General features: G+C 40.1%; 3 protein-coding genes across 4 annotated transcripts; 2 read left to right on the plus strand and 1 right to left on the minus strand.

Moving 5' to 3' along the window:
- The first annotated feature begins 579 nt into the window (after positions 1–579).
- arl9 (ADP-ribosylation factor-like 9) lies at positions 580–4,494 on the plus strand. Of its 2 annotated transcripts, none has more exons than XM_056382700.1 (4): positions 580–977; positions 1,726–1,903; positions 2,014–2,189; positions 2,851–4,494. In XM_056382700.1, exons 1-4 carry the CDS (start codon positions 726–728, stop codon positions 3,025–3,027), a joined length of 783 nt encoding a protein of 260 aa, XP_056238675.1. In that variant the 5' UTR covers positions 580–725; the 3' UTR covers positions 3,028–4,494. The 2 variants fall into 2 exon arrangements, with proteins under 2 accessions (XP_056238675.1, XP_056238674.1); XM_056382699.1 differs by having other exon boundaries at positions 581–977; positions 1,723–1,903.
- Positions 4,495–4,943: 449 nt separating this feature from the next.
- On the plus strand, positions 4,944–15,477 carry LOC130173427 (testicular haploid expressed gene protein-like). Its single transcript, XM_056382702.1, has 8 exons — positions 4,944–4,991; positions 5,085–5,115; positions 6,078–6,134; positions 6,533–6,667; positions 8,972–9,091; positions 11,794–11,935; positions 12,442–12,576; positions 13,171–15,477. Exons 1-8 carry the CDS (start codon positions 4,973–4,975, stop codon positions 13,300–13,302), a joined length of 771 nt encoding a protein of 256 aa, XP_056238677.1. The 5' UTR covers positions 4,944–4,972; the 3' UTR covers positions 13,303–15,477.
- Positions 15,478–20,257: 4,780 nt separating this feature from the next.
- Positions 20,258–27,282, minus strand: hopx (HOP homeobox). The gene is made up of 2 exons (XM_056382108.1): positions 26,908–27,282; positions 20,258–20,564 (listed from the first exon to the last, which is right to left on the minus strand). Exons 1-2 carry the CDS (start codon positions 27,052–27,054, stop codon positions 20,487–20,489), a joined length of 225 nt encoding a protein of 74 aa, XP_056238083.1. The 5' UTR covers positions 27,055–27,282; the 3' UTR covers positions 20,258–20,486.
- Positions 27,283–27,714: the final 432 nt, after the last annotated feature.

Genomic DNA, 27,714 nt, shown 5'->3' on the forward strand with positions numbered 1-27,714 from the left:
TATGTTGATATAACACATTTTATACAAAAAAAAGATGCAACACATTGTAATCACAAATGATGAAATTTCACATAAGACATGCAAGATATAGGACATTAAAAACAAAGCAATAAAAAAAAAAGGAAATTTTTAGTATGGGATTGTTAGAATATAGTTAAGGGTTCAAATCTAAAGTTTGATTTGAAAAGATGAGTTTTGACTTTTAAACGTTGTGAAATATAAACCAAACTACAATGTAAGTCAGTGTGGAAATATAAAGGTTACACCAGTGAATGTTGTAATAGGAGGGTAACTTCGTCTTTTGTCAAGTGTAGAAAGAGATTAAAGAAGAAGACTGGGTTTGAAAGTTTTTCTTTTTGTCACTTCCTGAACTACGTTGTTATTGCGGCACCATGTTGCTTGTACGTTTTTACTTCAGTCTTTGACTTAAACTTGATATGAAAGATGAAATATTGTATCACAGAGAAAACCAGACTTCTGAGGTAATATGAGTATGTTAGGAATAATGGCGCCCCCTGGTGGCCAGACTGCAACACTGCATCAACAAAGAGCCGCACACTTCAGCCCGGAAATATCGTTTGAAGAAGTTCCTGAGCTTCCTGTATGTTAATCCACTTGTTGAAGAGAAGGGCAGAAAGAAGAGGTGGACTTAAAATTAAAGCTTCACCAAAAAACGCACATAATGCCCGTCTAACAGGAACAGGGAAACCCGGCAGTCGAGCACTATGTTCGGTTTAAGAGAAGCCGGTGTCCTCGGCGCCTCCGTCGTTGTAGCCGGGGGAGTCGCTTATCTTATCTGGAACTACGCGTACTCCTCCGGGGAGAAGAAGCCTGAACCTCGGCCTGGACAGGACGGTACAAGTCCCAGGGAGGGGGGAGAAGGAAAGAAGGAGGAGAGGAAAGAGGAAGCTACAACCGAACAAACTGTTGTGGCCGCTGCATCTGCGCCTGTTGTTGCTGCCACAGCCCCAAAAGAGGTAAAAACGCACCTTAACTGGACACTCCTGCAGGTGGAGAATGTGTGTTATTATCAAGCTATTTATTAAGACCACCAACCATGGACGGATGGTGACACAGCGGACCTCTGGGCCCCCACCCTTCCCACATAGGGAGCAAGACCCCCACACTGAAACACACTCCCTGTCTTGTTTCTGCTTATTCTTGATGTTTTCCATCTGTTTGTGGATCTTGTGTGTCCTTTTACTTGTTTTGTTTTTATCCATGTGGCCACTGTGCACGTCTTTGTAGCCATTTTGTTTCAATCGCCATACTTGTTTTGTGTCTATTTTTATTTTTGCATCACTATTTAGTACTTTTAGTAATTTGTATTTTTGTGTCTTTTTGCTTTTTGTCCGTGTTGTTCTGGGAAATGCAGGACATTACTGTGTGATTTATAAAAGTATTTCAATTAATAGACAGATAACTATTATGGGGTCCAAAAGTCTGAGACCACTCCTCCATTCACTTTAATGTGATGTTTTAATGATTTCACATAACAGAAACAACCCCTATATTTGGTTATTAGACAATTGTGAACAAGCTTTGTATTGAGCAGTTAAAAAAAAATACACTTCTTTCTTTCAAACCATACCCAACTCTTATCTGATGTGTGCTGTTTCTGTGTGTGTGTGTGTGTGTGTGTGTGTGTGTGTGTGCGCGCGCGCGTGTGTGCGCGCGCGTGTGTGTGTGTGCGCGCGTGTGTGTGTGTGTGTGTGTCTGCAGCAGTCCAGGCATGTGGAGTCAGGGGGGACACAGGTTCTGGTTCTGGGTCTGGATGGAGCCGGTAAAACCAGTTTGCTGCACTGCTTGGCCACAGGCAGCCTGGAGCAGGACATGGAGCCGACACAGGGCTTCAACGCCGTCTCCGTCAACAAAGAGGACCTGCACATCGAGTTCCTAGAAAGTGAGTCTTAGTCTCTTCTATTCAACCCCCGAGCCCGACCACAGTAAAGAAAACAGAGATGATGGTGAATGTGACGGTCGTCTGTCTGTTGTCTGTTTTCTGCCTGTCAGTTGGAGGTAAAGAGGAGCTGCGGCCATACTGGCAGAGATACATGTCCAAGGCTCTTCTGCTGGTGTTCGTGGTCGACTCCTCCGACCCACAGCTCTTCCCAGTCGCTAAGAAGCATCTACATGAGCTGCTGTCCTCTGACCCCAGCCTGCCTCTAATGGTGCTGGCCAACAAACAGGTGAGCATGACAGAAACACACTCCAAACTGTTTGCAACAAAAGCCTGTGGGACCCTCGTCCTCAAATAACCTGGTTCAGTTTATAATTAGAGACTTTTAATGCAGCTGCAGTTTGTGTTCAGATGGGCTGCAACTATTATTATTATGGATTAGTGTACCGATAATGTTCTCGATTAATCATCAATGATAGATTTATGATAAATGTTCATCAGTCTCCCAGAGTCTATTGTCCAAAACTTCCAGAACCCAAATATATTCAGTTTGATGTGAATTTTTGTGTAAAAAAATAAAAAAATACTGGTTGTCTTTGCCCAAAATCTCTCAGTGTATATTTCCCTTAAGTATATGATTCCTTGTGCAGAGCTGTGCAGCAGATTGTTTTTTTTTGTGTGATTTGTTCTGCTAAAAAATGTTCCCCAAATCTGACAGTTGGAGGTTTTCAGTCCGAGGTCGACTGTGCAGGATCATGTGTAGTGTTGCAATCCTCTCAAATCAAAATAAAGTATTAAGTATGAAACATATTTATATCTGTTTGGTTCATTAGAAATTAATTTTGTCAGTGAGAAATATTTGATCATATTGCTGTTTGTTCTTAATTTGAACTGCAGTCAACACTGTCTGTATTTTTTGATGTCACCTCATGTTTTCCTCATGTCTCCAGGATCTTCCGGACGCCTGCAGCATCACTGACCTCCACGAAGCTCTGTCCCTGTCCGAGGTCGGAGACCGCAGGTTGTTCCTCATCGGTACCTACGTGAAGAAGGGAGAGGCGGAGCTGAGCTCAGGTGTTCAGGACGCCCGGGACCTGGTCATGGAGATGGTTTGTGAGGGCAAATAAAAACCCTCACTCTGGTCACGGTCCGTCGGTGGTTGTCACTTCATCCTGTGCTTTTGATAAAATTGAATAGTTTCTTCGCACTTTACTGTTTTCACTAAAGCAGGTTGGCTGAAACTCTTTTATTTATTTGTGAGAAAATTAAAACTTGGTGTTTTGGTATGTTACAGTTGGGATTACAGAACATGCTTTTTTGTTTCACCGTTACCAAATGACCACATCTGAATGACAAAATTACTCTTTTTTTCTTATTATTTATTTAAGCGTTTTCACATGTTACACTCACCGAAAGGCAGGTGATGGTAGAGCCGTAAATGCTACACTTTCCAACATTGTTACTGAGTGCTGTTAATTAATGCGCTGTAGGTGATGACACATTAGCGATTAAAACCAGTTCAGGTGCTGGCTTCAGGTTTTAATGCGGACAGTCAGATGGCACTGAGTCACAGTGGATTTACTCCAGGCCATCTGTGGTTGCAGCTTTATCACCAACAATGATCTAACAGTTTGTTAGCGTCATAGCTTTTTCTTTTTTTTTTTTTTTTTTTTTGTCGTGACAGCACCATTGTAACAAAACCGTTATTTTTCTAATTTGGACTTTATCATATTGTTATTCATGTGTCATAATCCACAGAATATTTAATACCTCAGCATCAAGACTTAAAGCTGCGCTGGGCGAGATCAAACCCAACTGACTGCTACAGTATTTTACTATTTGTCCACATTTAAGCTGTGCAGTCACCGAAACACAGAGCGGAGGAGGACTCTGCTGTACGCAGGTCAGTGATGGCGTGTGACATGATTTTTCAAACAGTGACTCCTTTCTGCCATTTGGGGCCGCCACCATGCAAACTTGCCGAGTGCAGCTTGTCTAAATAAAACAGCTGTTTATTGAAGCAGGTGGAGCTGAAGCTGAGGGCAGCTTGCTCCAATAATCAGTCGTTTTATTACAATTTTATCAATGTTGTTACCAAACCTTAACACTACATGACGTCTTTTCTCACTGGAGTATTAGTGTTGGATTACAGCTTCAAAAACAGTCAATTTTATGATAGAAGTTCATTGATGCGTGTTTTTGTTTTAATCTTAAAAAAGGAATTGACTTTATTTTGAGGAGGAAAAGAGAATATGAAGCACATGTTTTTTTAATTACTATCATTTGAATAAGCTTAATGTGTTTTTGCTGCTCAGAGAGACGTTACCCCACAGATTTTTACTCATTATTTTTTATCTTATTTCTGTTTTATTTGAGGAAATTCACTGAACTTCATTGTCAAATTGTGCAAAACCTTCATATGTAACATTTTTGAGGAATGTAAATGTTTCAAAACACACCCTTTTTTTTAATTTCATAGCTTTTTCCAGTACCAAAACACATCCAATTTAAAGTATTGTGTGAAAAGATGCCTCCCAGTTTGATATTGTCTTATAAAGTGTTTTTTCACATTTAAATAAAATGTTTCCAGTAAACTGCTGTGGTGTTTTTATTGTAATTGAAGGTACTGAACACGTCCACATACAGGACACCTTGCAGTGTTATATTCATGGGGATAAACTAATAATAATAACAGTTTATCTGAGAATGCAGATTGACCTTTAAGGTGAGGAGAAACCCAAAAATCTCATCCTAACATAGCTCCTGGTGTTCACTCTGTCGTCACGCTGTCAGAGCACATTTATATCCAGAATCCGCTAGAAATGCACACGGGCTCTCTCGCCGCTTGACCTCAATGTATCACTTTCCTCTTAACAGCCTGCACTGGAAATCTTGAGGCGGCGAGATGGACGGTTTAACCGTGCAGACTCCGGTTTCAAGGAGTCCTCGGATGTGTGGAGCCGGTTGCTAAGGGGCTCCTGGCTCCATAGCAACAGCAGGAGATTAGTGTGTGACACCATCAACAGGCAACAGGTCGACACATTCAGCCCAACAGCACTGCTGCGAGGTGAGATGGTGTCTGAAAAACAAGGTAAAGTTAACAAGTCGTACATGCACCAGAGTCTACAGGTATTTCTGGACTGATGTTTTCAGCCTCGTGTGTTTCTGTTGGTGGTTCTTGCAGGAGTCCGGCCCAGATTTGGTCCATCGGACAGGTGAAGTAACATCAGTTTTTTAATCAGTTTCTTACTTTTTCAGATGCATCAATGACTTGACTGAAGCTGATGATGGTTTTTAAGAGTGCCAGAGTCTGCTGCTTCTTTTTTTTTTTTTTTTGCTCATTTGTATTTCACATAGATATTTTTCATCTGACAAGAGCTGAAATCTCAGGTTTAAATGGATAAACAGCTGAAATAGTTAATTGACTAAAAACAATATAAGTAAATGGATGATATATCTGATATAGCTTCTTCCGACAGATCATTGATCAGGGATATTGTGAATGCAAACCTGACACCAAAGAAGCCTAAATGTTGAAAACTGAATTGTATCAAACAAATATTGTAACAGTATCCACATTTATATAATCAATGCTCTTAAATAGCATCCAGTTTATAAATGTTCATAACAGGAAGTATCCATGACAGGTGGTACTTGAACTGTCATATTCCCCATAGTTTTATTATAGTTTTTTATTTATTTCATATAGCATAGTTGCTTATTCACCTCTGATCTGCTCTCATCTTAATAAACATTAATCATTAATGTATTGCATTTGGCCATAACTGGGAAAGTGTCACTGTCCACTTATTATATTTCTGTTTTTCTATATGTCCACATACCTGCTTGAAGTTAAAGGAGAAGTCTGGTCTCTTTCAGGCAAAGCTGCAAATTGTAAAAACCATTGTAAAGAAAAATGAATGACTCGCAGATAAACTGTGACAGTTTCATCTTTCAGTTTGATTAGTGGTCAACGGTGAGGTTTAAAACTCAAAACCAACTGTTTAAACTTAAGAGCAGGATCAGGTTTTTCGACGTTTCAGCTCTGCCAGAAAGAGTAGTCAGAGTGATTGCATGCCCCCCCCCCAGGCGCAAAGTGCCTGAAATACACTTGTATTGTGCTGATTTGTGTTTTGTTTGGGGTGAATGTTGTGTTTTTCTTTTTTTTTTTTGGCAGAATCTTGGAGCTGGCGCAGCACAAAACCTCAAAAACTTTTTGGGCTAAGATTCCGTGGTGAGGAGCTGAGTCATATAAACTTCTGACACCACAAGAAGTATCACAACGGCCTTTGTTCAGTGCGTGTTTGGTTTTACAGTTTTTCAGCGTTGCAGGACAACTTCACTTCCAGCTGTTACATCATATGAGTTTGCATGTTTGTTCATTGATCCAGTGTGAAAGAGACTCCAAGAATCCAATAGCCTGTGTGGTCAATGTTTCCTTTCTATAAAACAATGTAATTAGAGACAGATGTTTGGCACGATCAGAATGAACAGAGGTCACATGTGATTGAAAGTATCATTGTTTCATTTGGTAATTGCCCACTTGGAAAAAATATTTATCCTGCTTCTGCATCAACATCTTCATAATCGCAGCTGCCTCACTGGAAACTTTCCCTCTTTGTCATTGATCAGTGAGAAGCTGATCTGGGGCAACCAGGAGCCGATATGGCCCCTGTCCGCATCAGCGCTCGGAGTCAGTCCAAGCGCAAGAATCCAATACCTGGCCGAGCACAAAAGAGACTTCTCAGCAAGGGGGGACCACCGGAGGTAACTGTAGCCTCGTCTGCACCCCGAACATTATTGATGACTCTATCAAAAAGGCATGAGGCTTGAGAGGGCTGTTTGTGTTCACACTCGGATGCAGTGTACACAAGCTTTTACTGTTGTGCTGCATCGACATTATTTGTGGAAATGTTTGCAAAGCTGAAGGGTAATAACTTCCAAAGTCCCTGTGATGATTCAGGAAACTGTAAAGTGATGTTGAGGAGTGGTTCCAGATGCATCCTGGTCAGAGCCCCCCCCCCCCCCCCCCCCCCACCCGAGAGCTGTCAGGCTCAATTAACAGAAGGGAAAGACCTGATGCCAGTTACAGCCCCCCAGGCTTTTATTTTGATATTGCTTGTTGCTTCCTGACTCAGCCGTCACATTAAAAGCACATTGACATGCAGTGTAATTGCATCAGAAGCCCACGCAGGAAGTGCAGCTCCCAGAGAAATAATGATAATTTACATTAATTGACGATGACAGCGATCACCTGCTGGTTGTTCGCAGTGTGGAGAAGCTGTGAGGAGATACTGATCCGGGCTGATGAAGACAGTGTGTACAGATGGACTGACTAAATTTAGACTGTGATGAATGTGGTTGCAGGTTCTGTTATGTCTGCTGCTCCACGTCTAATCACATCAGTCTGCAGGCCAGAGGTCGCGTCCATCTCGTTCGTTTCTAATCGACTTATTTAGAAAAACATTTCACTAAAAGACCAAAAGAACAAGGAATCAAATATCATAATGTTATTGGTGGAATACCTCAATATCAATAGGGGTGACGGCTGGTGCCTTTATTCACTATAGGACTTATTTTCATTATCAGTTAATCTGCTTTTTTTTCTTCCTTTTTTTGATTAATCACATGGTCTACAGCACCCAAATGGAGAAAATGATCATTAAAAAGCTCAAGTGAATGGCTTCACAAAGTTTTCTTTGCCTGAGCAGCAGTTGAAACCCCAAAGATTCTCAATTGTCTTTGGTATAAAAAAAAAAATCCTCCCAATTAAGAAGCTGGAAATGGTTTCACTTGATTGACAATTAATCAATTATTTAAATATTTGCAGATTAATTTTCTGTGTTAGGCTAATTGATGGAAAATACTAAACAATTTGGGAATTGATAAGCCATTAAAGTCATTCATTAATCAAAGATGAGAAAAGATGCAAAAAGATTATTTTCTGTTTTTCTCTTGTTAAATTGAATCTCTGGGTTTCCACGGTTGTTTGGACAAAACAAGACCTTTAAAGAGGTCACCATTGTCTTTGTGAACTAAATTAGTGATTAATTAGTTAAAAGAATAATAGAGATGCATGCAAATAATGATTATTTTCCAGTAAGTAAGAAGTTAGTTTCACTCAGCATAAACAGTCAGATAAGCTCAGAAAAAGGCGTTTATGATATAAAAAGATGTTAAAAAAGCTCAAATCTAGAACATGTCTCATGTGAATTGGCATCAATATTATATTGTGACATCACTCCGCTCTAAACTGAAATCAGAACTTTCCACTAAATTCTTGGTCAATTCTTTGTGTTAGTCCGTCTCTAAATAATTTTTTAACTTCCTTACTGAAGACGTCAGAGGAAATATCTTTCAAACAGCTCACAAAGTTTTTTTTTTTTTTTTTTTTTAAATGTCACTAACTTCCTAAAACAGCCACTGTAGTTTTTAGCAAACTTTCCCTTAAACAAGAGGAAGCAGTGCATTTATTGGGGACTATTTTCAGCGGCGGATTAATCCACATTTGCTGTAGTGGTGAGTATTTCTGGCAGCAGCGACGTGCGTGTGGGACTGAGTCAAAATAAACTACAGTGTGTGTGTTCATGTTGATGGAGGAACATGTCAACAGTGCAACAGTGTGAGTCACTGGACCTCTGTGGCTCAGAGGAGTAAGACATATCAGGCTTTAGATACACACAGTACCTGTTCATAGGATCAATTCAGCTTTTAATGAGTTTTTATGGACAAAACCAAACTCATCATTCTACACTTTGTACGAGGATTTTGCAGAGATGACTCATCACTACTTACATTTTTGCTTTAAGGACAAAAAACTGAATCAGAATGAGTTTGTCAGCAGGAAACAACCCACAATCTCAATTAAGTGTTTAACTAAATTTTAACGTTTTCGCTGGTGCAGAGGATGTTCCACTCATACCTCCGTCATCAGCTGAGCTCTGACACTTATCCATTGTTCTGTACCCCACTCCTCCTCCTCCTCCCTTCTGACTGGAGACATTGTTTTGTCCCAGACTCACAACAGAACACACCATAATGGACATGGTAATAGCTTCCATTTTCCTGCAGGAAGCAGGAGGCGAGCTTCTTCAGGAAGACCCAGCGTCCTTCCTCCAAGACGTCCCAGTATGAGGACATTGTCCGCCTGTCGACACCCAAAACCAGGAGCCGCAGCTCCCAGGAAGCAGGGTAAACGCCCCGTTAGTCATCAGCACTCAACCAGTGAAGTTCAGTTAAACTGAGACAAACCAACCGAACCAAAGTCAAACGAGTGTGTTACTGAAGAACTAACTTGGTGATTTTCAGGCTATAAGATGTAGAAACTGACATATAAATTTAAACTGAGCTAAATCTGGTTGAGAAGTGAAAAATTTTAGACATTCAAAATAGCATATACGCAGTGATAAAGTCATTGAAATTCTCATAAATCAACAGTTACATGCAACTTAAACATCTAAACAAACTTCCACTTTTTAACCAAATTTCATTTAGTTTTAACCTGGATGTCTATCCATGTGTTGCAAATCACTGAAACGATGCTTTCTAGGAAGATTTTTTACATTACATGCACCGTCTGGCACCATATGGTAGATCTGTTGGTCATAAACAACAAAGTAGAAACTTCACCTGGTGACGATGCTGGATGAAAAGTCAGGAGATCACTGAGATAATAACTAATAATCATTGTCATAACTACAAATGATTCAGTGTCTGTAACTCACGAGTGTCAGTACAGTCACAGTGACCTTTCACCAGCTAATGTAACTAAAACCAAACTAACACGTCGTCTGACTTAAATTCATCATAGATGATTCATAATATTTGCCCACCAGAGGTCTCCGACAGATTTATTTTTACAATGTAAAATATCCTGCACGCTACCTACACTCAGTTTGTTAGCAACACCAAGCTAAAGCTAAAGTGGTCTAGTACAACAGCTCTAATAAATCCTCCTTCAGTCAGTTCAACTTGTACAATCATTTTGGTGGATGTAGTGTGTGCTGCTGTTGAGTGTGTCTGTCAGTGGGTGTTCAGCCCACCCTCATTGATTTGAATGGGATAGAAGTGAATGGGATATAGTAGAGACACGTGTCAACAACAACACAAACTACAGCCACCCAAACAGTCACACAGTTGATTCAACACACTTAACTGACAACTAAGTGTATATTTGTAACCATCCTCTAATTACTTCATCAAAATGTTTATGTTATGGGTTTAAGTTTTAAAAAAAAACAGTTGTCACTGATATTGTATTCTTAGATCTTAAATATCAATATTGGTATCAGCCTAAATTGGTGCTTAAACATTAAGATTAAAAGATTATTGTAAATTGAACATCTTTGGGGTTTGAAGTAAGTTGTGACCTGAAATAAGCTTTTTTTTCCAAAGTGTTTGATATTTTATTGACTAAACAAGTCGTTTAGTCGCAGCCTTAAATGTAACTTTGCCAACTAGAAACCAGAGTTTTTCCTGCAGAAGCTGAATCAATTAAATTTGTTATTACTGTATTTCGATTATTATCTTTTCTCCACTGACAGCAACAGTTTAGAAAACATATTTACCTCATCAAACTGCTGCTTTAATGTGAAGAAATGTGTATAATAAGTGGAGCAGCTCCACGACAAACTCTTGGAGGAAACTGTTTTAGAGATTATTTCCACATCCAGCTCTGCAGTAGACCTCCATGTCACCAGTTTTTGGCAGATTTGTGACTCCAAACTCCAAAAGCTTTTCATTCTCCCCTCAGGGAGCCCACATACGAACCAAAGTCTAGGATTTAATCGCTGCAGAATAAAACATATCATAAAGTAAAACACGAGAAGGCCAAGCAGAGGCTCCTGTCCAACACTAACGTCCCCGCTCTATGAGGAAGCCAACGTTTGGACATCTGTTATTTCAGTGTCAGACTGTGGGAGAGTGAGGAGCCGAGACAATAGAGCTTATTGTCCAGAGTTCAGGACCCCTGGGACGCTCGCAGACAGCCGCGGAAGTCTTTTTATAAATCCTGAACGCAGCAGCCGCAGAAACATGGTGCTGTTGGGCACGGACGGAGATTCATCCAGGGTTTATATTCTGAGCTCAATACACAAAATTAATGTTTGCTTTTATAATTTTAATAGTTGACATTACATTAACCGCACAAAAAATAATAATCACCAGCAGTCGAAACGTAAACCTCACATGTCGTTGCTCCAAAGAAACAGAAAACAGGCAAATCAGGCAAAGCACAAGGCAGAACCACGAGGCAGATAAAAATCTAAAACTTTCCCTTCTAAAATTAAACACATTATAAATCTACCTTTTGAGAATAAAAGCACCTAACTCGACAAAAGCATTACTGTAGTGAAAGTTAGTGTAACTGCTCTTTGGGTCTCTTATCTGTTTTTGAGATGGAAGAATATGTGTATTTTCAAATACTAAAGTGCAAGCCATTCTGTAACTTTGTGATGTCACAACAAAGCAGTCACTACTCTCAGCCACGCCCCAAGCCCCGCCCACCTGGACCCACCATCCAACCTTGCAGGATTTGGTTGACTTGAAATCTGCTACATTTTTACTGGATCACTCAGAAAACATTCAGCCAAGGTTCACTTACTTACTCCAGGCTTTCAACTGTGTCCAGTGGACTTCTTATTCAGGCCTTTTGTAGAACGGTAGTTTGGTTGAAAGCTCCAGGAACGGCCAAGTAAGTGGACCTTAACTTTAGAATATCTAACACAGATGTGTTTCATAAATTTACTTTAATAACACATTTAAACCTAGAAACTGTATGTATTGTACTGTATATAATATGTACTGTCATAAGATATAAAATAAAGATAAAGAAGAATAAAGTCTTCAGTTGTTGCCATGCAGCATGTTTGAAGGTGTCTCTGTTGGTCCCGCAGGCCTCCTCACACACCCCACTGTGAGAATAACTGTCCGATCTGGCACATCGATCCCAGAGTGAAAACTGCTGCGATCACACCTCGACTGCTGCAGCTCTCACGGCCCAAACTGATCCATCTAGACTTCCAGAGCAACAGAGAGGTGAGATCCTGAAGCACTGGAAAAACCCACAGACAGATAATTGGTAACATCGGCTGACAAGTTGCATCAGCGTCGTTGCACTGACTGACCGTGGTGGTGGTTGTATAAGGAGAGGGCAAAGTGACGATATAGGTTGAGACATTAGAAATGTTGGCCATCAGAGAGTTTACTATGCCGAGGTACCTCTTCCTTTCATGTCTCTGATTATATCAGACCACTGCAAGCTATTTTGTGAAAGATTTAATGTAATTAAGCACCTTTATTATTAGGTATTAATATACATGTTTCACTGAAAATAGACACTTGTGGACAGATTTTATCACTTTCACACACCTCATCATTTCGAATGGGACTGTTGTTGGAACACTTCTTATAAGAAATAAATTGAGACCCTCCTCAGTTACTGCTGGGATTCTTCATTTTTCTAATAACTGATGGTTGAAAGCCTCCAGAGACCATTTAACTTTCTACTAAATCTGACATTCTTTCGTCTGTTTGCTCCGCAGAGCGCTGCCTCCATCGTGTCCTTGGCATCCAGAAGAACCCGACTCTCTCAGCGACTGGTCCGGCTGTCACTGCCCAGACTGAAGCACAGCAACATCTGCTGCGAACTTGGACGTCCGGAGGAATCGATCTGGACTGTAAGGGCGCTCACTGACACAGATCTTCCCTTCAGAAGCATCTGTGTTCATTTTGACCTCACATGAACGCCAATTAAAAACCATTAGAAGACTCTTAATACACTAATATCAAGCTCTTACATTGAGCAGAACATTCCTTTAAAACTGTCAACAAAACACAGCAACAAACACAAGAGCAGAAACAGTTTTAAACAGTTATAGCCGGCCTGAAAGCTCAACATCACAAAATACATTTTAGAAGATATTTTTCCAACAGTTTGAACCAAATTTCTGTCATCAATTGTGGAGATTACCATGATTTATAATACATTAAATTAATTGTGGAACTTTCGAATCATTATTATCAGCCAAATGATGCATTCTCTGCTTGCACGCAGTTTCCAGATTTTTATTGGCCCTCCATTGTTTTGCAGTCTGGTTCTGATTAACGGCTTTTAAGACATGAGTTTTGGTTCATTACTTTCTGAGTTTTCTCTGGCATTTTCCCCTTAAACTCCCTTTAACATTCGTTGAAGTCACTGGCATTATAATTTACATTATGTACCATACATCTGTCGAAAACCCTCTCGTATCAGTCGTTATCTCTACAAACAGGTTTCAGGGGCGGCGAAGAGAGCCACTGCAAGCACCCGAGTTGAGATGCTGGCAACACCGAAGCAGCTTCACGTGGACTACGTCCCTCCACGAGAACCAGAGTGGAGCCGGAGAAACGCCGTGTCCACCTGAGCTTCAGAACCACAACCGAGTCACTGCTGGTCTAGTCTGCGGCCTCTGTGAAACTTTGGGAATGATTCGTCATGGAAAAGTAAAAATTAGAATTAAGATTTAAGCTTTAAAGGTCCCATAGTTTATACTTTTCCAGTGTTTTATTTTGAAGTGTTGATCCATAAGAAGGTATATTTGTCATTTTAAGAACCAAAAACCATCTCAGTTACATCTCCTCTCTCAGGCTTCTCTCTGGAGCTATAGTAACAACAGGTTGGTGAGCCAATCAGAAGAGAGGAGGCTCTGAGCCTCTATTTTTAGCTAATAATCGCAATAAAGCTAATAGTTTGTTGAGTTGTTTTTTATATAATTTGCAGTAATTCAAGAAAATGTGATAAAACCACAAAAACAAAAGAAGCCTGACACCAAACTGCTTTAACTGCAACCTCCAAACAAATGGAAGAAAAATCAAGATAAGCAGAGACACCAGATTTTTGTAACAGGATCTACATGACAACTTGAATTTTAAAAAAGAAGAAAGTCATGACTTATTAAAAAAATATTTGAAAATAATAAAATCACTCCTGTGTTTAAATTCCTAACTCTGTTTGAGAGATGTGGAAGAGAAATGTGTCTGAGAACAATCCAAACTGGTTCGTCTGTTTCTCCGTTGATATCATCACCATGTGCATGAAACCTTAAAGAAGTTATTGTTGGATTGTGATATTATGACTTATGAAAGATTTCTGGTTTAAATCTCTGATCTTTTGGCAAAATCGAAAGCAGAGAGAGTGAGTGATGGTTAGGAATAAAAAACGTCTCTGCCTCTCTCTCTGTCTGAGACCTGAAGCCCGTGTCTGAGCCTCGGCGTGATATACTGATCCACATGGTTTTTCCTTTGCACTCAAGCTGGATTTAGTGTTTATATCACAACCATGTGCGCATGAATCCTTGTCAGTGCACTGATTTCTCTTCAGTTTGTATTTTAGATAAAGCCATTCTCCTTTCTGAGGTCATGACTTGTTGAATATACCACAAATCTGCCCACAGTTGCCTGCGCTTCAATTTGGAAATCCACTGTAATCCCACTGACACCTCCCTTACATAAAACATGGCCACAGTTGATGTTAGGCCCGTAAAGTAATTCAGAGCGGAGCTCTGCAGCAGGCAGCGGCAGCCAGCGTGGGCTGTAGATCAGTGCAGGCCTGTGGCCCCGGCTCGAGGCCGAGGCCGGACAGACATCAAAGGAGATTGAACCCGTGTCCCGCTGGGAGTCTAATCTGGGATTAGCCTTCTGCGATCGTGACCTGGGACCGCAACGTAATGAAGAGGAGGTGGAGGGGGGATATGGAGACAGACAAAATAGAGTTTTAACAGAGCACTTTCTCAGAGGAGGACATTTTATTGAGTTCAACCTAAGCTTTATATTCACAGTCCGTGTTTCTTTGAGGCCAAACAAATGTGTTTAAAACATTTCCTTTCTCATAAAACATTTGTAAAGACATTCTTCTGCGTATCTTGAAAACCTGCACTGTTTACATCCAGTTTCACATCAGCTCAGGCTTTTTTCTTCTTCTCAGATGTTGCTCAACATTTTGTTAATTACCGTCTCCGACTGTTGATCAGTGGTAATAGTGTAAAACTATCAATAGGAATGTGTATCTTGACAGCTGCTTGCTTATGCACCATACACACACACACACACACACACACACACACACACACACACACACACACACACACACAATAAAAGCTGGTTCCTATAGTAAAAACGTTGCTCCAGTTTATGGCCTTGGCGTCGCTGCTGCTGTTGTGCTGAAATGATTTGTTCATTAGCAAATGAATCAACAACATTTTAATATTTTAAGTCAATTATCAAGAAAAAAAGTGAAATATTCTGTAGCTCCAGCTCCTCACATGCTCAGAGTTGCTGCTTCTGTGTGTTTTATGTGAATGTAAATTGAACGTCTCTTGGTTTGAACCAAATAAACAGCTTTAACATGTCGTCTTGGGCTCTGGCAAATTTGACACTGAGAGGTGATCAACTGAAAATATAATGGATACACTGATCAAGAATATAATTACGTGCAGCCCCGGCAAGTGTTTCTTGCAGGACTGTTTTATAGCATTTTCCGGAAGTTGCTTTTACTGTGTTCACACCCCTGTATATAAAAGATTGTTAATAGATAAGTTACAGTACGGAGCATCATGACAATGTCTGTTTGTACGTTCAGTGCTTATCTTAAGTTCAGTGTGACTGTGTGTTGTGTGTTTTTTTTCCCTCATTGTCACATTGTTCACACAGCCTCGCGCAGGATGTTGTGTGCAGTCATGTAGTTAAAGCAAGACATTCTCATGTCATCGTCCTGCGCTGGCAGACAGTCAGCGCTCTGCCAGTCTTCACTTAGGGTATTTAGTTCAATGTAAAGGTTTATATGTAGTTGTTTTTAATTTCATAACTTCCTGTTTTACACCTAATTTACAGTATATAACTAATATTTGACAGTGCAGTGATTAAGAACCTGAAACCTGCTCTTATAAAGTGACTGCAGTCGAGAAAGAGAACCCAGTTATGATCCATCTCTTAGTTAAATTAGTAAAGTTATCTCTGGTTTCAGTTTTTCATTTGCATGGTGCAACTCTACAAACAACCGTGTCAGGGTGGAGTCACAGGAACTCTCTCCAAACAAAAACCTCTTTGGTAAATAGTCCCTGAGCAGTGAGACACTGGCTGCAGCATCACTCTGAAAACCTCTGCAAACAGCCCGGAGTTTATTGAAAGGTGTTTTAACGGGTTTCATTCATCATACAGAGGAGTTTGGGCCTTTACTTTAAGTGAAAAGGAAATGAAAACTTTAAATCAGATAAGTGCAGGTTAGATACTTGATGGTTGCTAAAACAGTTGAGATTGATGCTCATAAAGATCCCTTATCAATGATCACTTCTCAAATGTGTCCAAAACACACATGGGTTTTCATCAGCACTGCCATCCCCTGTGTTGATCAGCAAAAAGAGTGAGCTAAAGGGTGCGCAGGGTTTAAATAGGAAGTGAACAGGTGAACTCAATCAAGTAAATGAGGAGTGAACAAAGGGTGAATAGAGCCAATCAGTGCTGAGGAAAGGAGAAGAAAGGAGAAAAGTGGTGTCAAAAGAAAAGAAAATAGGAATCTTTACTACAACTTGTCTTGTCCACCCAATCAATCAATCGATAAATTATCAAAATTACCAAGCATTAATGTTTTAGTCGATCAACTTATCACCTCAGCTCTGACATGCACATACTGCTGAAATTTTAGGAACAAGCTATAGAGCTCAAAACTGAAAATCAGCATTAAAGAATCGTTTCAAAAATGGTAAAAAAATATATATTATAAAGACAAACATAAACAGTCACAGGTGCAGAAACTGAAACCCCAGCGGAAGATTTCTGCCCTGCTGGTTATAAAGGCAGTGAGGAAACGATCAGGTCGGTGTCACATCAAGTGGAACAAAAAGTCAGGTTGCAGAGAATGACGCAGGCTGCAGCCTGGCAGCATCTAAATGACAGATTCCTCGCAGCTCTGCACAGTTTTCTTAGCAACAGACAAAACCAGAGTCCATTCAAATTCTGCACACACGCTCATCAGCTCTTATGGCGAAGCATCAGACGCTCAGATCATCCGTTCACTGCAGTGACTCTGAGACGGGTAGAAACAGCCAGAGAGAGCCGAGGCACAGTTTGTCATACGTGACCAGTGCACTGTGACACCACCAGGACACTGTGACCTCTGACCCTTTACTGGATCACTTTTAAATGCTTTTATTCCACCCTTACCTCCACTGTAAAGTCACTTTGGTTAAGTTACCAGCTGAAACATAAAATATTAATCTTTCTGGCCTTTCCACAAACTAAATCAATGTTTTTATTTACATCTTATTATTTTACCTGTTAAAAAATTGAAGTAATCCATGATTTTTATTGGCTCATAATCGAAACTGATATTGAACTGAGACACTAGAGTAATTTTAAGTCTTCACAAGCGAACTGCAAAGTGTCAGGTCTGAATACTGATAACTAAAATTATAATACTTCTGTCAAAGTTTTATTATCACCCGCCCATATACACTGTAGCTCTAATAATTAATATAAAAATGAAAGCTGTGTGGGTGAGCATGGACGGTCTTCTTTTTCTTTTTTATTGTCCAAGGATCAGATTAAAACTTGACATATTAGAATATAGAGCTTAGTAATATAACAATAAACAAGCTGTAAAATAACACTGACATGTTATAAAGTTGATATGGTGAACGTGACCCTTAAGCAGTTATGGAGCAACATTATCTCTGATGTGAAGTCATGTGACTGATCCTCCAGTATTCACCCTCTTTTAGCCTCTGTTTTGGTCCCCATCAAATCTTGAGGAAAATATCTGGCTCTTTAGCTGCTGCACGCTCCAGCTCGTTCACCAGCTAGTTACCAGTTAGTTTTATTTTTCTGCCGTCTTGGTGCTGAGTTTGTGTGTGTGCAGAGACAAGACCATGCAAACACATCACTATACAAAACAACAGCTACAGTTCTGCTGAGTCTTTTCACTCCAGGGCCAAAACTACAAATAGGACTGTGTTGAAATTTCTGTTCTGAAGGTCATAAAGTTTCACAAGCTCATCATGTGGTATTGATGATTTTATTCCACCACCCTTTCAGCTGCAGCAGATATACAGCATCATGATCATTTTTCTATTATATGAAGCAATAACATCTTCCAACATCGCCCATAAAATGACAGTTAACCAGTTTAAAGTGTTAAGCAATTCAAACTGCATTAAATGGTGATTTATGAGCGAACAGGAGAGGGGCAGGGTCTGGAAAATAGTGTATGTTTTCAGTGTGTGTGTGTGTGTGTGTGTGTGTGTGTGTGTGTGTGTGTGTGTGTGTGTGTGTGTGTGTGTGTGTGTATGTGTTTCTTTAGTGGGTGTCAGTCTTTTTCACACTCGGATGAAGAGAGGGTAACACCCCAGGCACAGGAAACCGACACCACCACAATGTGTGTGCATATGTTTGTTTTATATTTCTATACTGACGAGGATCAAATATCCTCACAAACAAATAGAGAGAAAAAGCTTAAATCCTCTGAGGGGAGGGGGGAGTGAGCGAGGGAGGTTTGACTGTTAAAATTAGAGTTAGGAGTAAACTAAGAAAATGTCAGTAAACATGAATATTAGTGGTGATGTGTTCACGCTTTATGAATGTGTGTGTGCAGCTGATGCCAGTGTAAACTCTGTGTGACAGCAGCCTGTAAAACGCAGCAGTGTGTTTTTCTGAGCAGTTGAACTACCTGTTGGGTGGGTGTTGGTTTCTGTTGAGCTCGTTGTGCAGACAGTTCCCACGATCACAGCGTTTTCACTCCTGTCTCTTTGGCATGAAACCTCATCCTCTCTCTCCCCCTCTCTCTCTCTCCCACCTTCTTCAGTCTCTTCACACACAAACGGGGAGATCAGGATACTGAAAGTGAGCAACTGTATCCCTCCTCGCTCTCTTCTTCTTGCTCCATCTTTTCAACCTGGTTGTCTGATTTCAGGACATATTTTCATTCCTCTACAGCAACATGTGCAGCAACAAACATCTTAACTTACCCCACTACTCTAATTACCCTTTTGATATTTTTAAGAGATTATATTGACCTAAATAAACTCATTAGGACCAGAACCTGGACGACACACTCCAGATTTTGGTGACATTTTTCACAATTTAAATTTAGTCATATAAACGCTGTGCATTACTGTCACCATGACACAAGACAGTTTATTCACTTCAGGTTGACTCTGCTGTTTCCAAGGTCAAGAATGAACTTCGGATTTCAGGATATCTTCTCAAAACGACACATCTCGGCCGATGCAACACAATCCTATAAATTTAATAATTTTTAATATAATAAAATATCTGATTATCTTATGAATCAGTTTCCTGATCTGTGTCAAAACACCCAAGTGATATTTACATATCGCCTTTTTCTCAATTCAAGTAGGAACAGTATTACAAGGAAGTATTTATAAGGAAATAGAAAAAATATTCAAGAATGCCCTTTGGAAACCTCCTTTATAAACTTCCTAAGTGTGATGTTGACAATTAAAAAAAGTCTCCCTGGCAGAGGTAACAACCCAAATAATAAAAAAAAACTGCATGACAAACAGCTGTTTAAGGCCATAAAGTGTTTAGATCTTTTCTCCTTTTTTCTTTTTTAATGATAAGGCTGGTAATATTTTTGTTGTTGTCATTAGTTTGTCTGTTGGCGCTCTCTGAGTCAGAAATGTTTCATTTTATTGTTTCATTTTAAATAAGGCTGAGTAATTTGTGTTTTTAATAGTTTCTGGACAACAGTGCAGCTCTGTGACACAAGATATATTGGGGTTTTAACACACACCCAATACTTGTTAGCAGAATTCATTAGTCTTTTTGTGGATCTGCGGACAAGTTGATGATGAAAAAAGAAAGATGTAGAATTGTTACCGGCCTTATCCTTTGAAGTGAACGCTCTCTAACTCGCTGGTGAGATCACATCCTTTTTACACAACTCAGTCACAGGGAAAAAGGGACAATGAAATGACATCACCTGCCATTTGTTTAGCCCATGATGCCACTCAGTTCAGTTCAGTCAGCTCACATGCCCCCCCACCCTCCCACCCCCACTCCCTCTACTGCTGGACATGTTCCAGATTTGTCTCTGGACGTTCCTGGGTAGCGGCAGCAGATTCCAGCAGCATCTATTGTAATCCCAGCGCTTCCTTACATCTTTCATGCCCTGTGAAAAGCTTGGCGTCCAGCCATGCTCCCTGCTGATGGACATGCATGTAAACAAAGCATGAAAACAAAAGCACAACCCCCCAAATCACCGCCCCCACCATTTTTTGAACATCCCACCATTGTATAACTCGGCTTCCTCAGTGTATTTGGATCCCAGATGTACAGTAGCCTCAAAGCAAAGCACACTCGAGTCAGTTTAACTTATAATAACAATATGTTTATTTCTGTAAACATGGCGGTTATAATTGGCAACAACAACACAAACACCTTCACATTCTGTAAGTTAAAATAGCTTCATAGATACAAAAAGAGAGATGGACACACAGAGAGGGAAGTGTACGAGGAAGAGGTGGGGAGGTCTGCTCGTTCAGGGAAAACAAGGTCAGCACAGAGCTCCGGGCATCCAGGAGGTGGTCGCAAAGTCTCAGTCCAGCACCGAGCCCAGTTCAGCTGGAAGACCCTCCGCCTGCCGCCACTGTGCGTTACGTAGCTTGAACCATTTCTGGAGGAAACAAATAAACAAAAAGAAAAAAGGACAAACACCAGAGGGAGGGGTTAAAATCAAGTGAAAGTTGTTTTTTTGTGCAGGAACAAGGCACATATGCACATTTGGCACAAACTGCTGCAGTGCCTGAAACACGAGAGCGATCAGCTAACTGGTCCGGTTGACAAAATGCAGTCATGAAATGAATATTCCTGAGAAATTATACAGGTGGAGTTCTGGTATTGTCAAGAATGATTTGAACAAAATACTGAGTTCTCCAAATGCATTGTTGTACTTTTCTCATCCCCAGGCCACTGGCTACATTTACATGTAGACAATAGATTAGCACAACCGCCTGTAGCAACTTAGCTCTCTCTATATGACTCTTAAATAGGAAACCTAACGGCGCTGTTTACATGTGCTGTGGTTATTGTGAGCATTCAAGCAAGAAACAACATGGGATAAAGTGCATGCATCATATTTTGACTGGTGTCAATTGGAGTTGTCACTGCACAGAACATGTTGGTGTAGTCTTGTTCATAATATCACTTCTAGAGTATAAAGCTGCCATGACGTCTGCTTGATAGATAGATAAATACATTTAGCCTTTTAGCATGCTAATGTTGATATGTTACAGCTTTTGAATTCGCTGACATCTGGCAATTAACATTTTACTTTTTAGCTTGCTAACATTAGCATGTAAACATCCATGTTCAAAGCTATTCAATTTAACATACACTGACATTAACCGTTAGCATTTTACCATGCTACATCACAGCACAGTAAATGTAATGTTGTCAACAGCATTGGCACTAATGTGTCTACACGTTAACACGCTAATGCTTAGCATGTAACATTACACTATCTGAGTGTGACCCAAACACACGTGACAGAATGTGACAAAAAAGATTTACAGGACGGCTGAGGTTTAAGTTTGGTCATCGAAAACAGTAACTTAATGCAGAATTAAAGTTTTCGTAGGGATTAAATTCTAAAGTTTGTGTTGCAGATGGATATCCCCATCTGTTCTAAGTTTGAACTTTTTTGTGTTATTTCTGTCACCAGAGTACAATCATCAGTACAGACACCCTAAATATGGGTACGGTGATTCACTGAGAGAAACAAATTGCAGCTATTTTCCTTTCTGACTCTCATTATCTTCATAATCACATTACAGTCACATTTCTTGGTGCATGTAAATGTGGTGGCTGACTCATGTAGACACAGCAGTGACCCTGAGGTTAAGCTGTGTCAGGACAACCACAGAAAACGAACGTTTCCATCCAATGTTAACAGAAAATGCTGTTTCTCTGGATCCATTTCCCTGTCTGCACTCCGACCACTCAGCTAATGACTGCCACACTCAAACTCTGACCAGATGACGACTGCACCGAGTGCTATGACACACACCCGTGACTCGCCGCATCGCTGTTTTTACTGTTCACGTTGCCAAGGGATCCACAACAACGCTGACATCATCGCGATAAGTGGAAAGGGAGGGATTCGGCTCTCCAGCTTCAAGACCCACGAGTCTGACTGGACGTGTGAGGCATGCGCCTGGCAGGAGGAACGGTTTCCACATTCTGTACTTACAACATATGAGATTCCCATTTGGAGTTGTCTGGGTTTGCTCTTAAAAAATGCTGAAACTAAATCAGTTTAAGAACTAGTCTCGGAACTTCATTGTTCATGCTGCTTTCTGTTTTTCAGGATTTCACACGGACATCAATTTTAGGGAAAAAGTACTATTGTCAACTCAACTAAAGATCCGGTCTTTAGAGGTTTAGCCTTTAAAAATGTCATTTTCTCTTCCAGGTTTTGAATGGAAGTGAATGGTTTTGTACTTTGTATTGTTCCTGGCCCTCTCTCAAAGTTCAAAAGATCTTTAAATGTCTTGTAAAAGCATTACACACATGCCATTTCTGAACAATAATGTCAGGATTTATAATCCTGCTGACCCATACAATAGTGCTTGTGTCATGTTTTCCCACTGACTAACACTGCATTACATAACATGGTCTTTCAAACTTGACTCTACCTTTTTAAGCACCGACTCTGCTGCAATGAAAACAAATAAAATGTGTGAAAGGAGCTTAAACATGCTGCACAGAAGCTGAAGTACATTGTAAATGCTGTTAATGTGAAACAGGGAGTGGTAGCAGGGGTGTGTTTCTTCAGCTAAACGTTCTCCAATGAGAGCTTTGTTAACAAATTCAAAAACCGGAGGTGAGCGGCAGAGAGAAAAAAGAAAACCTGAAAAAAACATCAGCTGGGAATGAAGTGAGGTCCTTTGATGAGGGGCCAGACCTTTACCTCACTCTGGCTGGACCAGGTTTCCCTGTCACGTTGGCCCTGGTTTCTCCCACCTCCCATTCATTGTGTGCAAAAAGAATAGTAACAGTCACTAACACCAGAGGAGGAACTGCGAAGCGGTTGCTGCAGTTTTAGTTTAAAAAAACAAACATTTTCTCTCTTGAGGCAGAAAAAGCTGAATATAAACCTCGGTGGGCAGAGCTAAATAATAAAACACTTCTGCTGTCATAGTAATGACAGGCTGAAGATGCTGCTTGGCAGTAATAGTAGTTAGTAGCAGTTATCTAAATCAAGTGGGTATCCTTCAAAGTTACAATCTTTTCTTGTTGTTTGCATTTCCACTGAGGGATACATCCTGACAGTCGCTGGGAGGCTTGTTGCCGGGACAAAACACAGGCCGTAAATCTGCACACAACTACCAGAATAAAGATACCCACTAGTCGGCTAACTTTAATAATAAGCTTGTTTCACATGCGCATCTGCACAATGCATTCATTGAGATTTGGGATCTATGTGTGACAGCGAATCCACAAGCCTCTGCGACCTATAGTTACCCATAACCTCCTTTTCTGCATAAATTCATGTAGGTCCCTACACGGGAGTCGTCATCCTTACATACATCCAACGTAACTGATTTAAATCAGTGCAGCTGTATAAGTCGGCCAACCTAAAGAATATTTTTAGGATTCATGTATATTCTTCCAACATATGTAACTACAGCAGGATTGCAACAGATTATTTTTACCGATTAATTTTCAGAATATTTTCTTGAGTAATCTATTAATTGCTTTGGTCTATGAAGCATCAAGAAACGTCTTTTTGCAATTTCCTTCAGCTCAAGGTGCATTATGTAATATCTTGTTTTGTCAACACAAAGATATTCAATTTTACGAAGAAAATCCAGAAATCTTTCACAATTAAGAAGTTGGAGCGACTGTATGTTTGGCACTACTGCTTGAAAACAGATTTAAACCTTTACTTAATTATCAAAATAGTTGCAGATTAATTATGTGACTGCTTGACTGAAGCTGCTGCTGCTGTGGTGCTATTGCAACACAAGTGTAGAAGATGCTATAACTGTATAACTCTTGTATTATATAATTATTCATGTGACTTTTCTTTCTAAATAAGTAGAAACTCCTTGAAGCAGCTGTTTACAAATCAGGACGAAATGTGTTGCAGATTTTTTTGTGCCCTGAGAAATCCAGAGGAACCGGTTTGTGGAGTCAAAGTGGAAAAACCAGTGACACAAAACATGTGTGTGACGCACAAAGTCATTGATTGGTGAAATATTTGTACTGGGAGAGCTAATTATGAAAAGGACACATGTTCCATGCCATGTGAGAGCTCTGTCTCTCTCCACCAGCCTCAACGTGTCTGTCTGCTCAATAACACAAAGACCAGCAGAAATTTGCCTATGAAATGAACCCAATGTTACGTCGCCTCAAAGGACAGAATTTACATGTAGGCCTTTACCTCCCAGTGTGTACAGCTAAGTATATAGTGCGTAACATAGTCATGTTGTTTGCCTGGCAAATCCAACAGGCAAACAGGAATAACATCTGACTGTTTTTATTCTAAAATAAGACATCCATCCTTTGCTTTTGCAAACTTAAACTCATTTTTAGAGTGCATTTACAATGACCTATCTATCAGAGGAATGCTACTGGAGGTGCCTGCATAACTTCACTTGTTGTTATCGGTGCTCTGAAGCTTCACATCTGGCTCCTGATGTGACAGTTGCACAGCCTTTACAGTAGGCCAAAGACATTCCTCAGCTAGACGGATGGTGGGAGTGCTGACATGTGGGAGAGGGGGGTGGTAGAGACTGAATAACTAAGTTATAATGTGATGCTTTTTTTTTTATAATTGACAGTGACAGTTTTTCTAATTCAATCACTGACTGTAACAACATCCTTATATCTTCTTCCGCTTAGTCTGGCTATTTTCTGTCAGGTCATCACCACTGAGAAAAATCGCAATAAGCTGGTAGATAGCACTGCCTAATAGAATATGGACATTCTTAGTATGTTTATTTGTTTTCATTGATATTTACATCCTGAACTGGTGTCTTGTGTGATGGGATTTCTTTTTGGGTGTATGAGACACCTTGTCTGTTCCTGAAAAACAAAATACTGAGTGTTTGTTCATATTATTTATTATTTGTTTTCTAATATTTCTTAATGTCAGACATTGAATGTCTGTCTACAGTTTGATAAAAGTTACTGTACTGTATAAATACCAGGGACAAATGCCAGGTCAAAACTCACAATAAAACTTTATGCTAAATAACTTTGTCCGCTGATGAAGACGTGGTTGATCAGTCGACTTTAGTTGAGTTAAGGTTATTTTGTTAAAATCCTGTTCCCAAGGTCAAGAATGAACTTTCACACTCAAACTTCAGAGTTTGGCTGTTTAGCATGATTTTTATATCTGTTTCCGTATCAATATCTGTCACATAAAATGCTGCAACTATTTATTTTCATTGCTCATTAATCTGTTTTTTATTTTCTCATTCAATCGATTGTTCAATACAATTTCTAAAACCTGAGTTTATATATATTTTTTATTGTATCATATCAACTAATCGTTTGAACTACAGGCTAAATAAAAATTTGTGTTGCATATGAGTTTCCCACATCCAAACATATGACTTCTTTAAACTTGAAGTCACCCTGAACAGATGAATCACTGTTTGTTAGAATGAACAAGAGTCGTTTTCAGAGCTGAAAAAGCAGCAGAAGGAAACCTGACTCTGATGTGACTTCATCAAGAAAAAAAAAACCTGGAGCTGCTCCACTGACGATCAATGAGGCGCTGCCTTGTGATCAGAGTTTGTTTGCACTCATATGAGGATTATTTCATCACACTGTGACAGAAACACTGACCAGAATTACCCTGAGCTCCTGTCACTGTCCACAAACCTGCTCCATTCACTGTCAGTGGGGCGGCTCCAGGTTTGACATTTCAGATTAAAAGTCCTTTTTTTGCTTTTAGAAAATCCTTTTTCCTGCAGACAAATACTCGTGTTCAGTCTCAGGTTCTTTCCTCAGAAGTCACCTGACAGAGACACCAATAGTGACACCGATAACCCTCATGACTTGTTAACTCTCTTTACACTAAGCTGTGACAGCATAAAGTGAAGTTTTCTGAGTCTAGCTCTTGTGTTCTTTTAAAGTCATGGCTGGAAACTGAAGTAAAACCTGTGAAAACTGCACAGAAGTAAAGTAACTAAGTACATTTACTAAGCTGCTGTAGTTAAGTGCAGTTTTTAGGTACTTTTCTCAAGTGTTTTGGGCAATATTTATGCTCCACTGTAAAGACACAAAATATTATGTATTGCTTAAGATCAAACTCCCCATGCATGTATAATATTTACTGTTATTATCAACCGGATCAGCCACAAAATGGAAATGCAAGAAAAATTACACTGGTTGGTTACCCTGCCTTTAATCATCATAGTAAAGTGTAATTGGAATACTTACATATGCAATAAGTTTGAACACTGGACTTTTACTGGGTGTTTTGTTACATTGTGCTATCATGTCTTATTACTAAAAACATCTTCCAGCACTGGGAAAACCAATCAATACATTTTTCTATAGGAAACGTGTCCCTGCGGACAGACTGGAGCCTCACTGCTCTTATGGAAATAACTGATATTGTACAAATATCATGGGAAAACTATAAGTCTCTATTGGGCTATTTAGGAAATACCTCAGAGAATCTTGAACAAATATAAAATTATCACTCACATGCTTAAATCACAATTTATCATTAAATAATCCTACTTTTGAGCATCACTCTCCATATATTATAGCTAGTGATCTACATTAGACTAGGATGTTCAATTAAATTATTTCATTATTTCTAGAAACTCTGAATATCCTGTTTGTTCAGGGCAAATAAACAACAACCAGGACCTGCACACATCAGGAAAACTTCATTCCTCACATTATCACCCAATTCCTGATCACACACAATCTTTAGAGAGTGGGAGGGAGGGAGAGGGAGGGAGGGAGAATTAAAATATGAGGTTTCCACTCACTAGTGTGTCCTCCTCTGACAGTCCGCACTCCGCAGCGACCAACATGAGCGTCGTCCCGTCCGGATACTTGCAGCCTTTGAAACTGTCCTCCAGCACTTTGATCTGTTCCTCCGACAGCTTCAGAAACTCCATCGATTTAGAAGCCATATTGCTATTTCCTTGTTTCAAAACAAAAGTTCAGCTTCAGCCCTGGTCGCAGCTCCGGAGCGGGTGAGATGTGCGCAGAGCAGAGCAGAAGGTGGCACCGCGGTGCGCAGAGGACGCGCAGATAGAGAAGCGTGGAGCGGCGGTGGTTCACTGACAGCTCGGCGGGGAGTGCGAGAGTGTGTGAGGCGGTATAGCTGATGTCTGTGGGAGTGTGTGTGTGTGTGTGTGGAGCCTTTACTACTGTCAACAGAGTCACGTCATGAGGCCAGTCCCACCAGCAGGACCCACCCCCAAACACAACTGGAGGGAAGGATCACAAAACGGCTTAGAGGAATATTTTATGAGATCATAGCAATAACTATTGTATTGGTAGGGTAATTGAGATAAAGGGTTGATTAAGATAAAAACAGTCAGTAAAGACAGTAAAAAATAAAGCCCCTATAGGAAAAATGTTAATTTAAAAATGTCATGACTTTTAAGTAAAAATTTATCCTGTTGAATATTTTTCAACCCTTTCATCTGCTGTTTTTTATGTTACCACTGGGAGGCGCCAAAAAAAGATTTTTTAAAAACAGGAACTATGCACTAAATTATATATGTTTTATTTTGTGCTGCACACTCACTAAGATCCTTGCTGACAGCCTGAATGTTGTTAATACT

Source organism: Seriola aureovittata, chromosome 8 (genome assembly GCF_021018895.1).
Source record: "Seriola aureovittata isolate HTS-2021-v1 ecotype China chromosome 8, ASM2101889v1, whole genome shotgun sequence".
In the NCBI taxonomy this organism is placed as follows: domain Eukaryota; kingdom Metazoa; phylum Chordata; class Actinopteri; order Carangiformes; family Carangidae; genus Seriola; species Seriola aureovittata.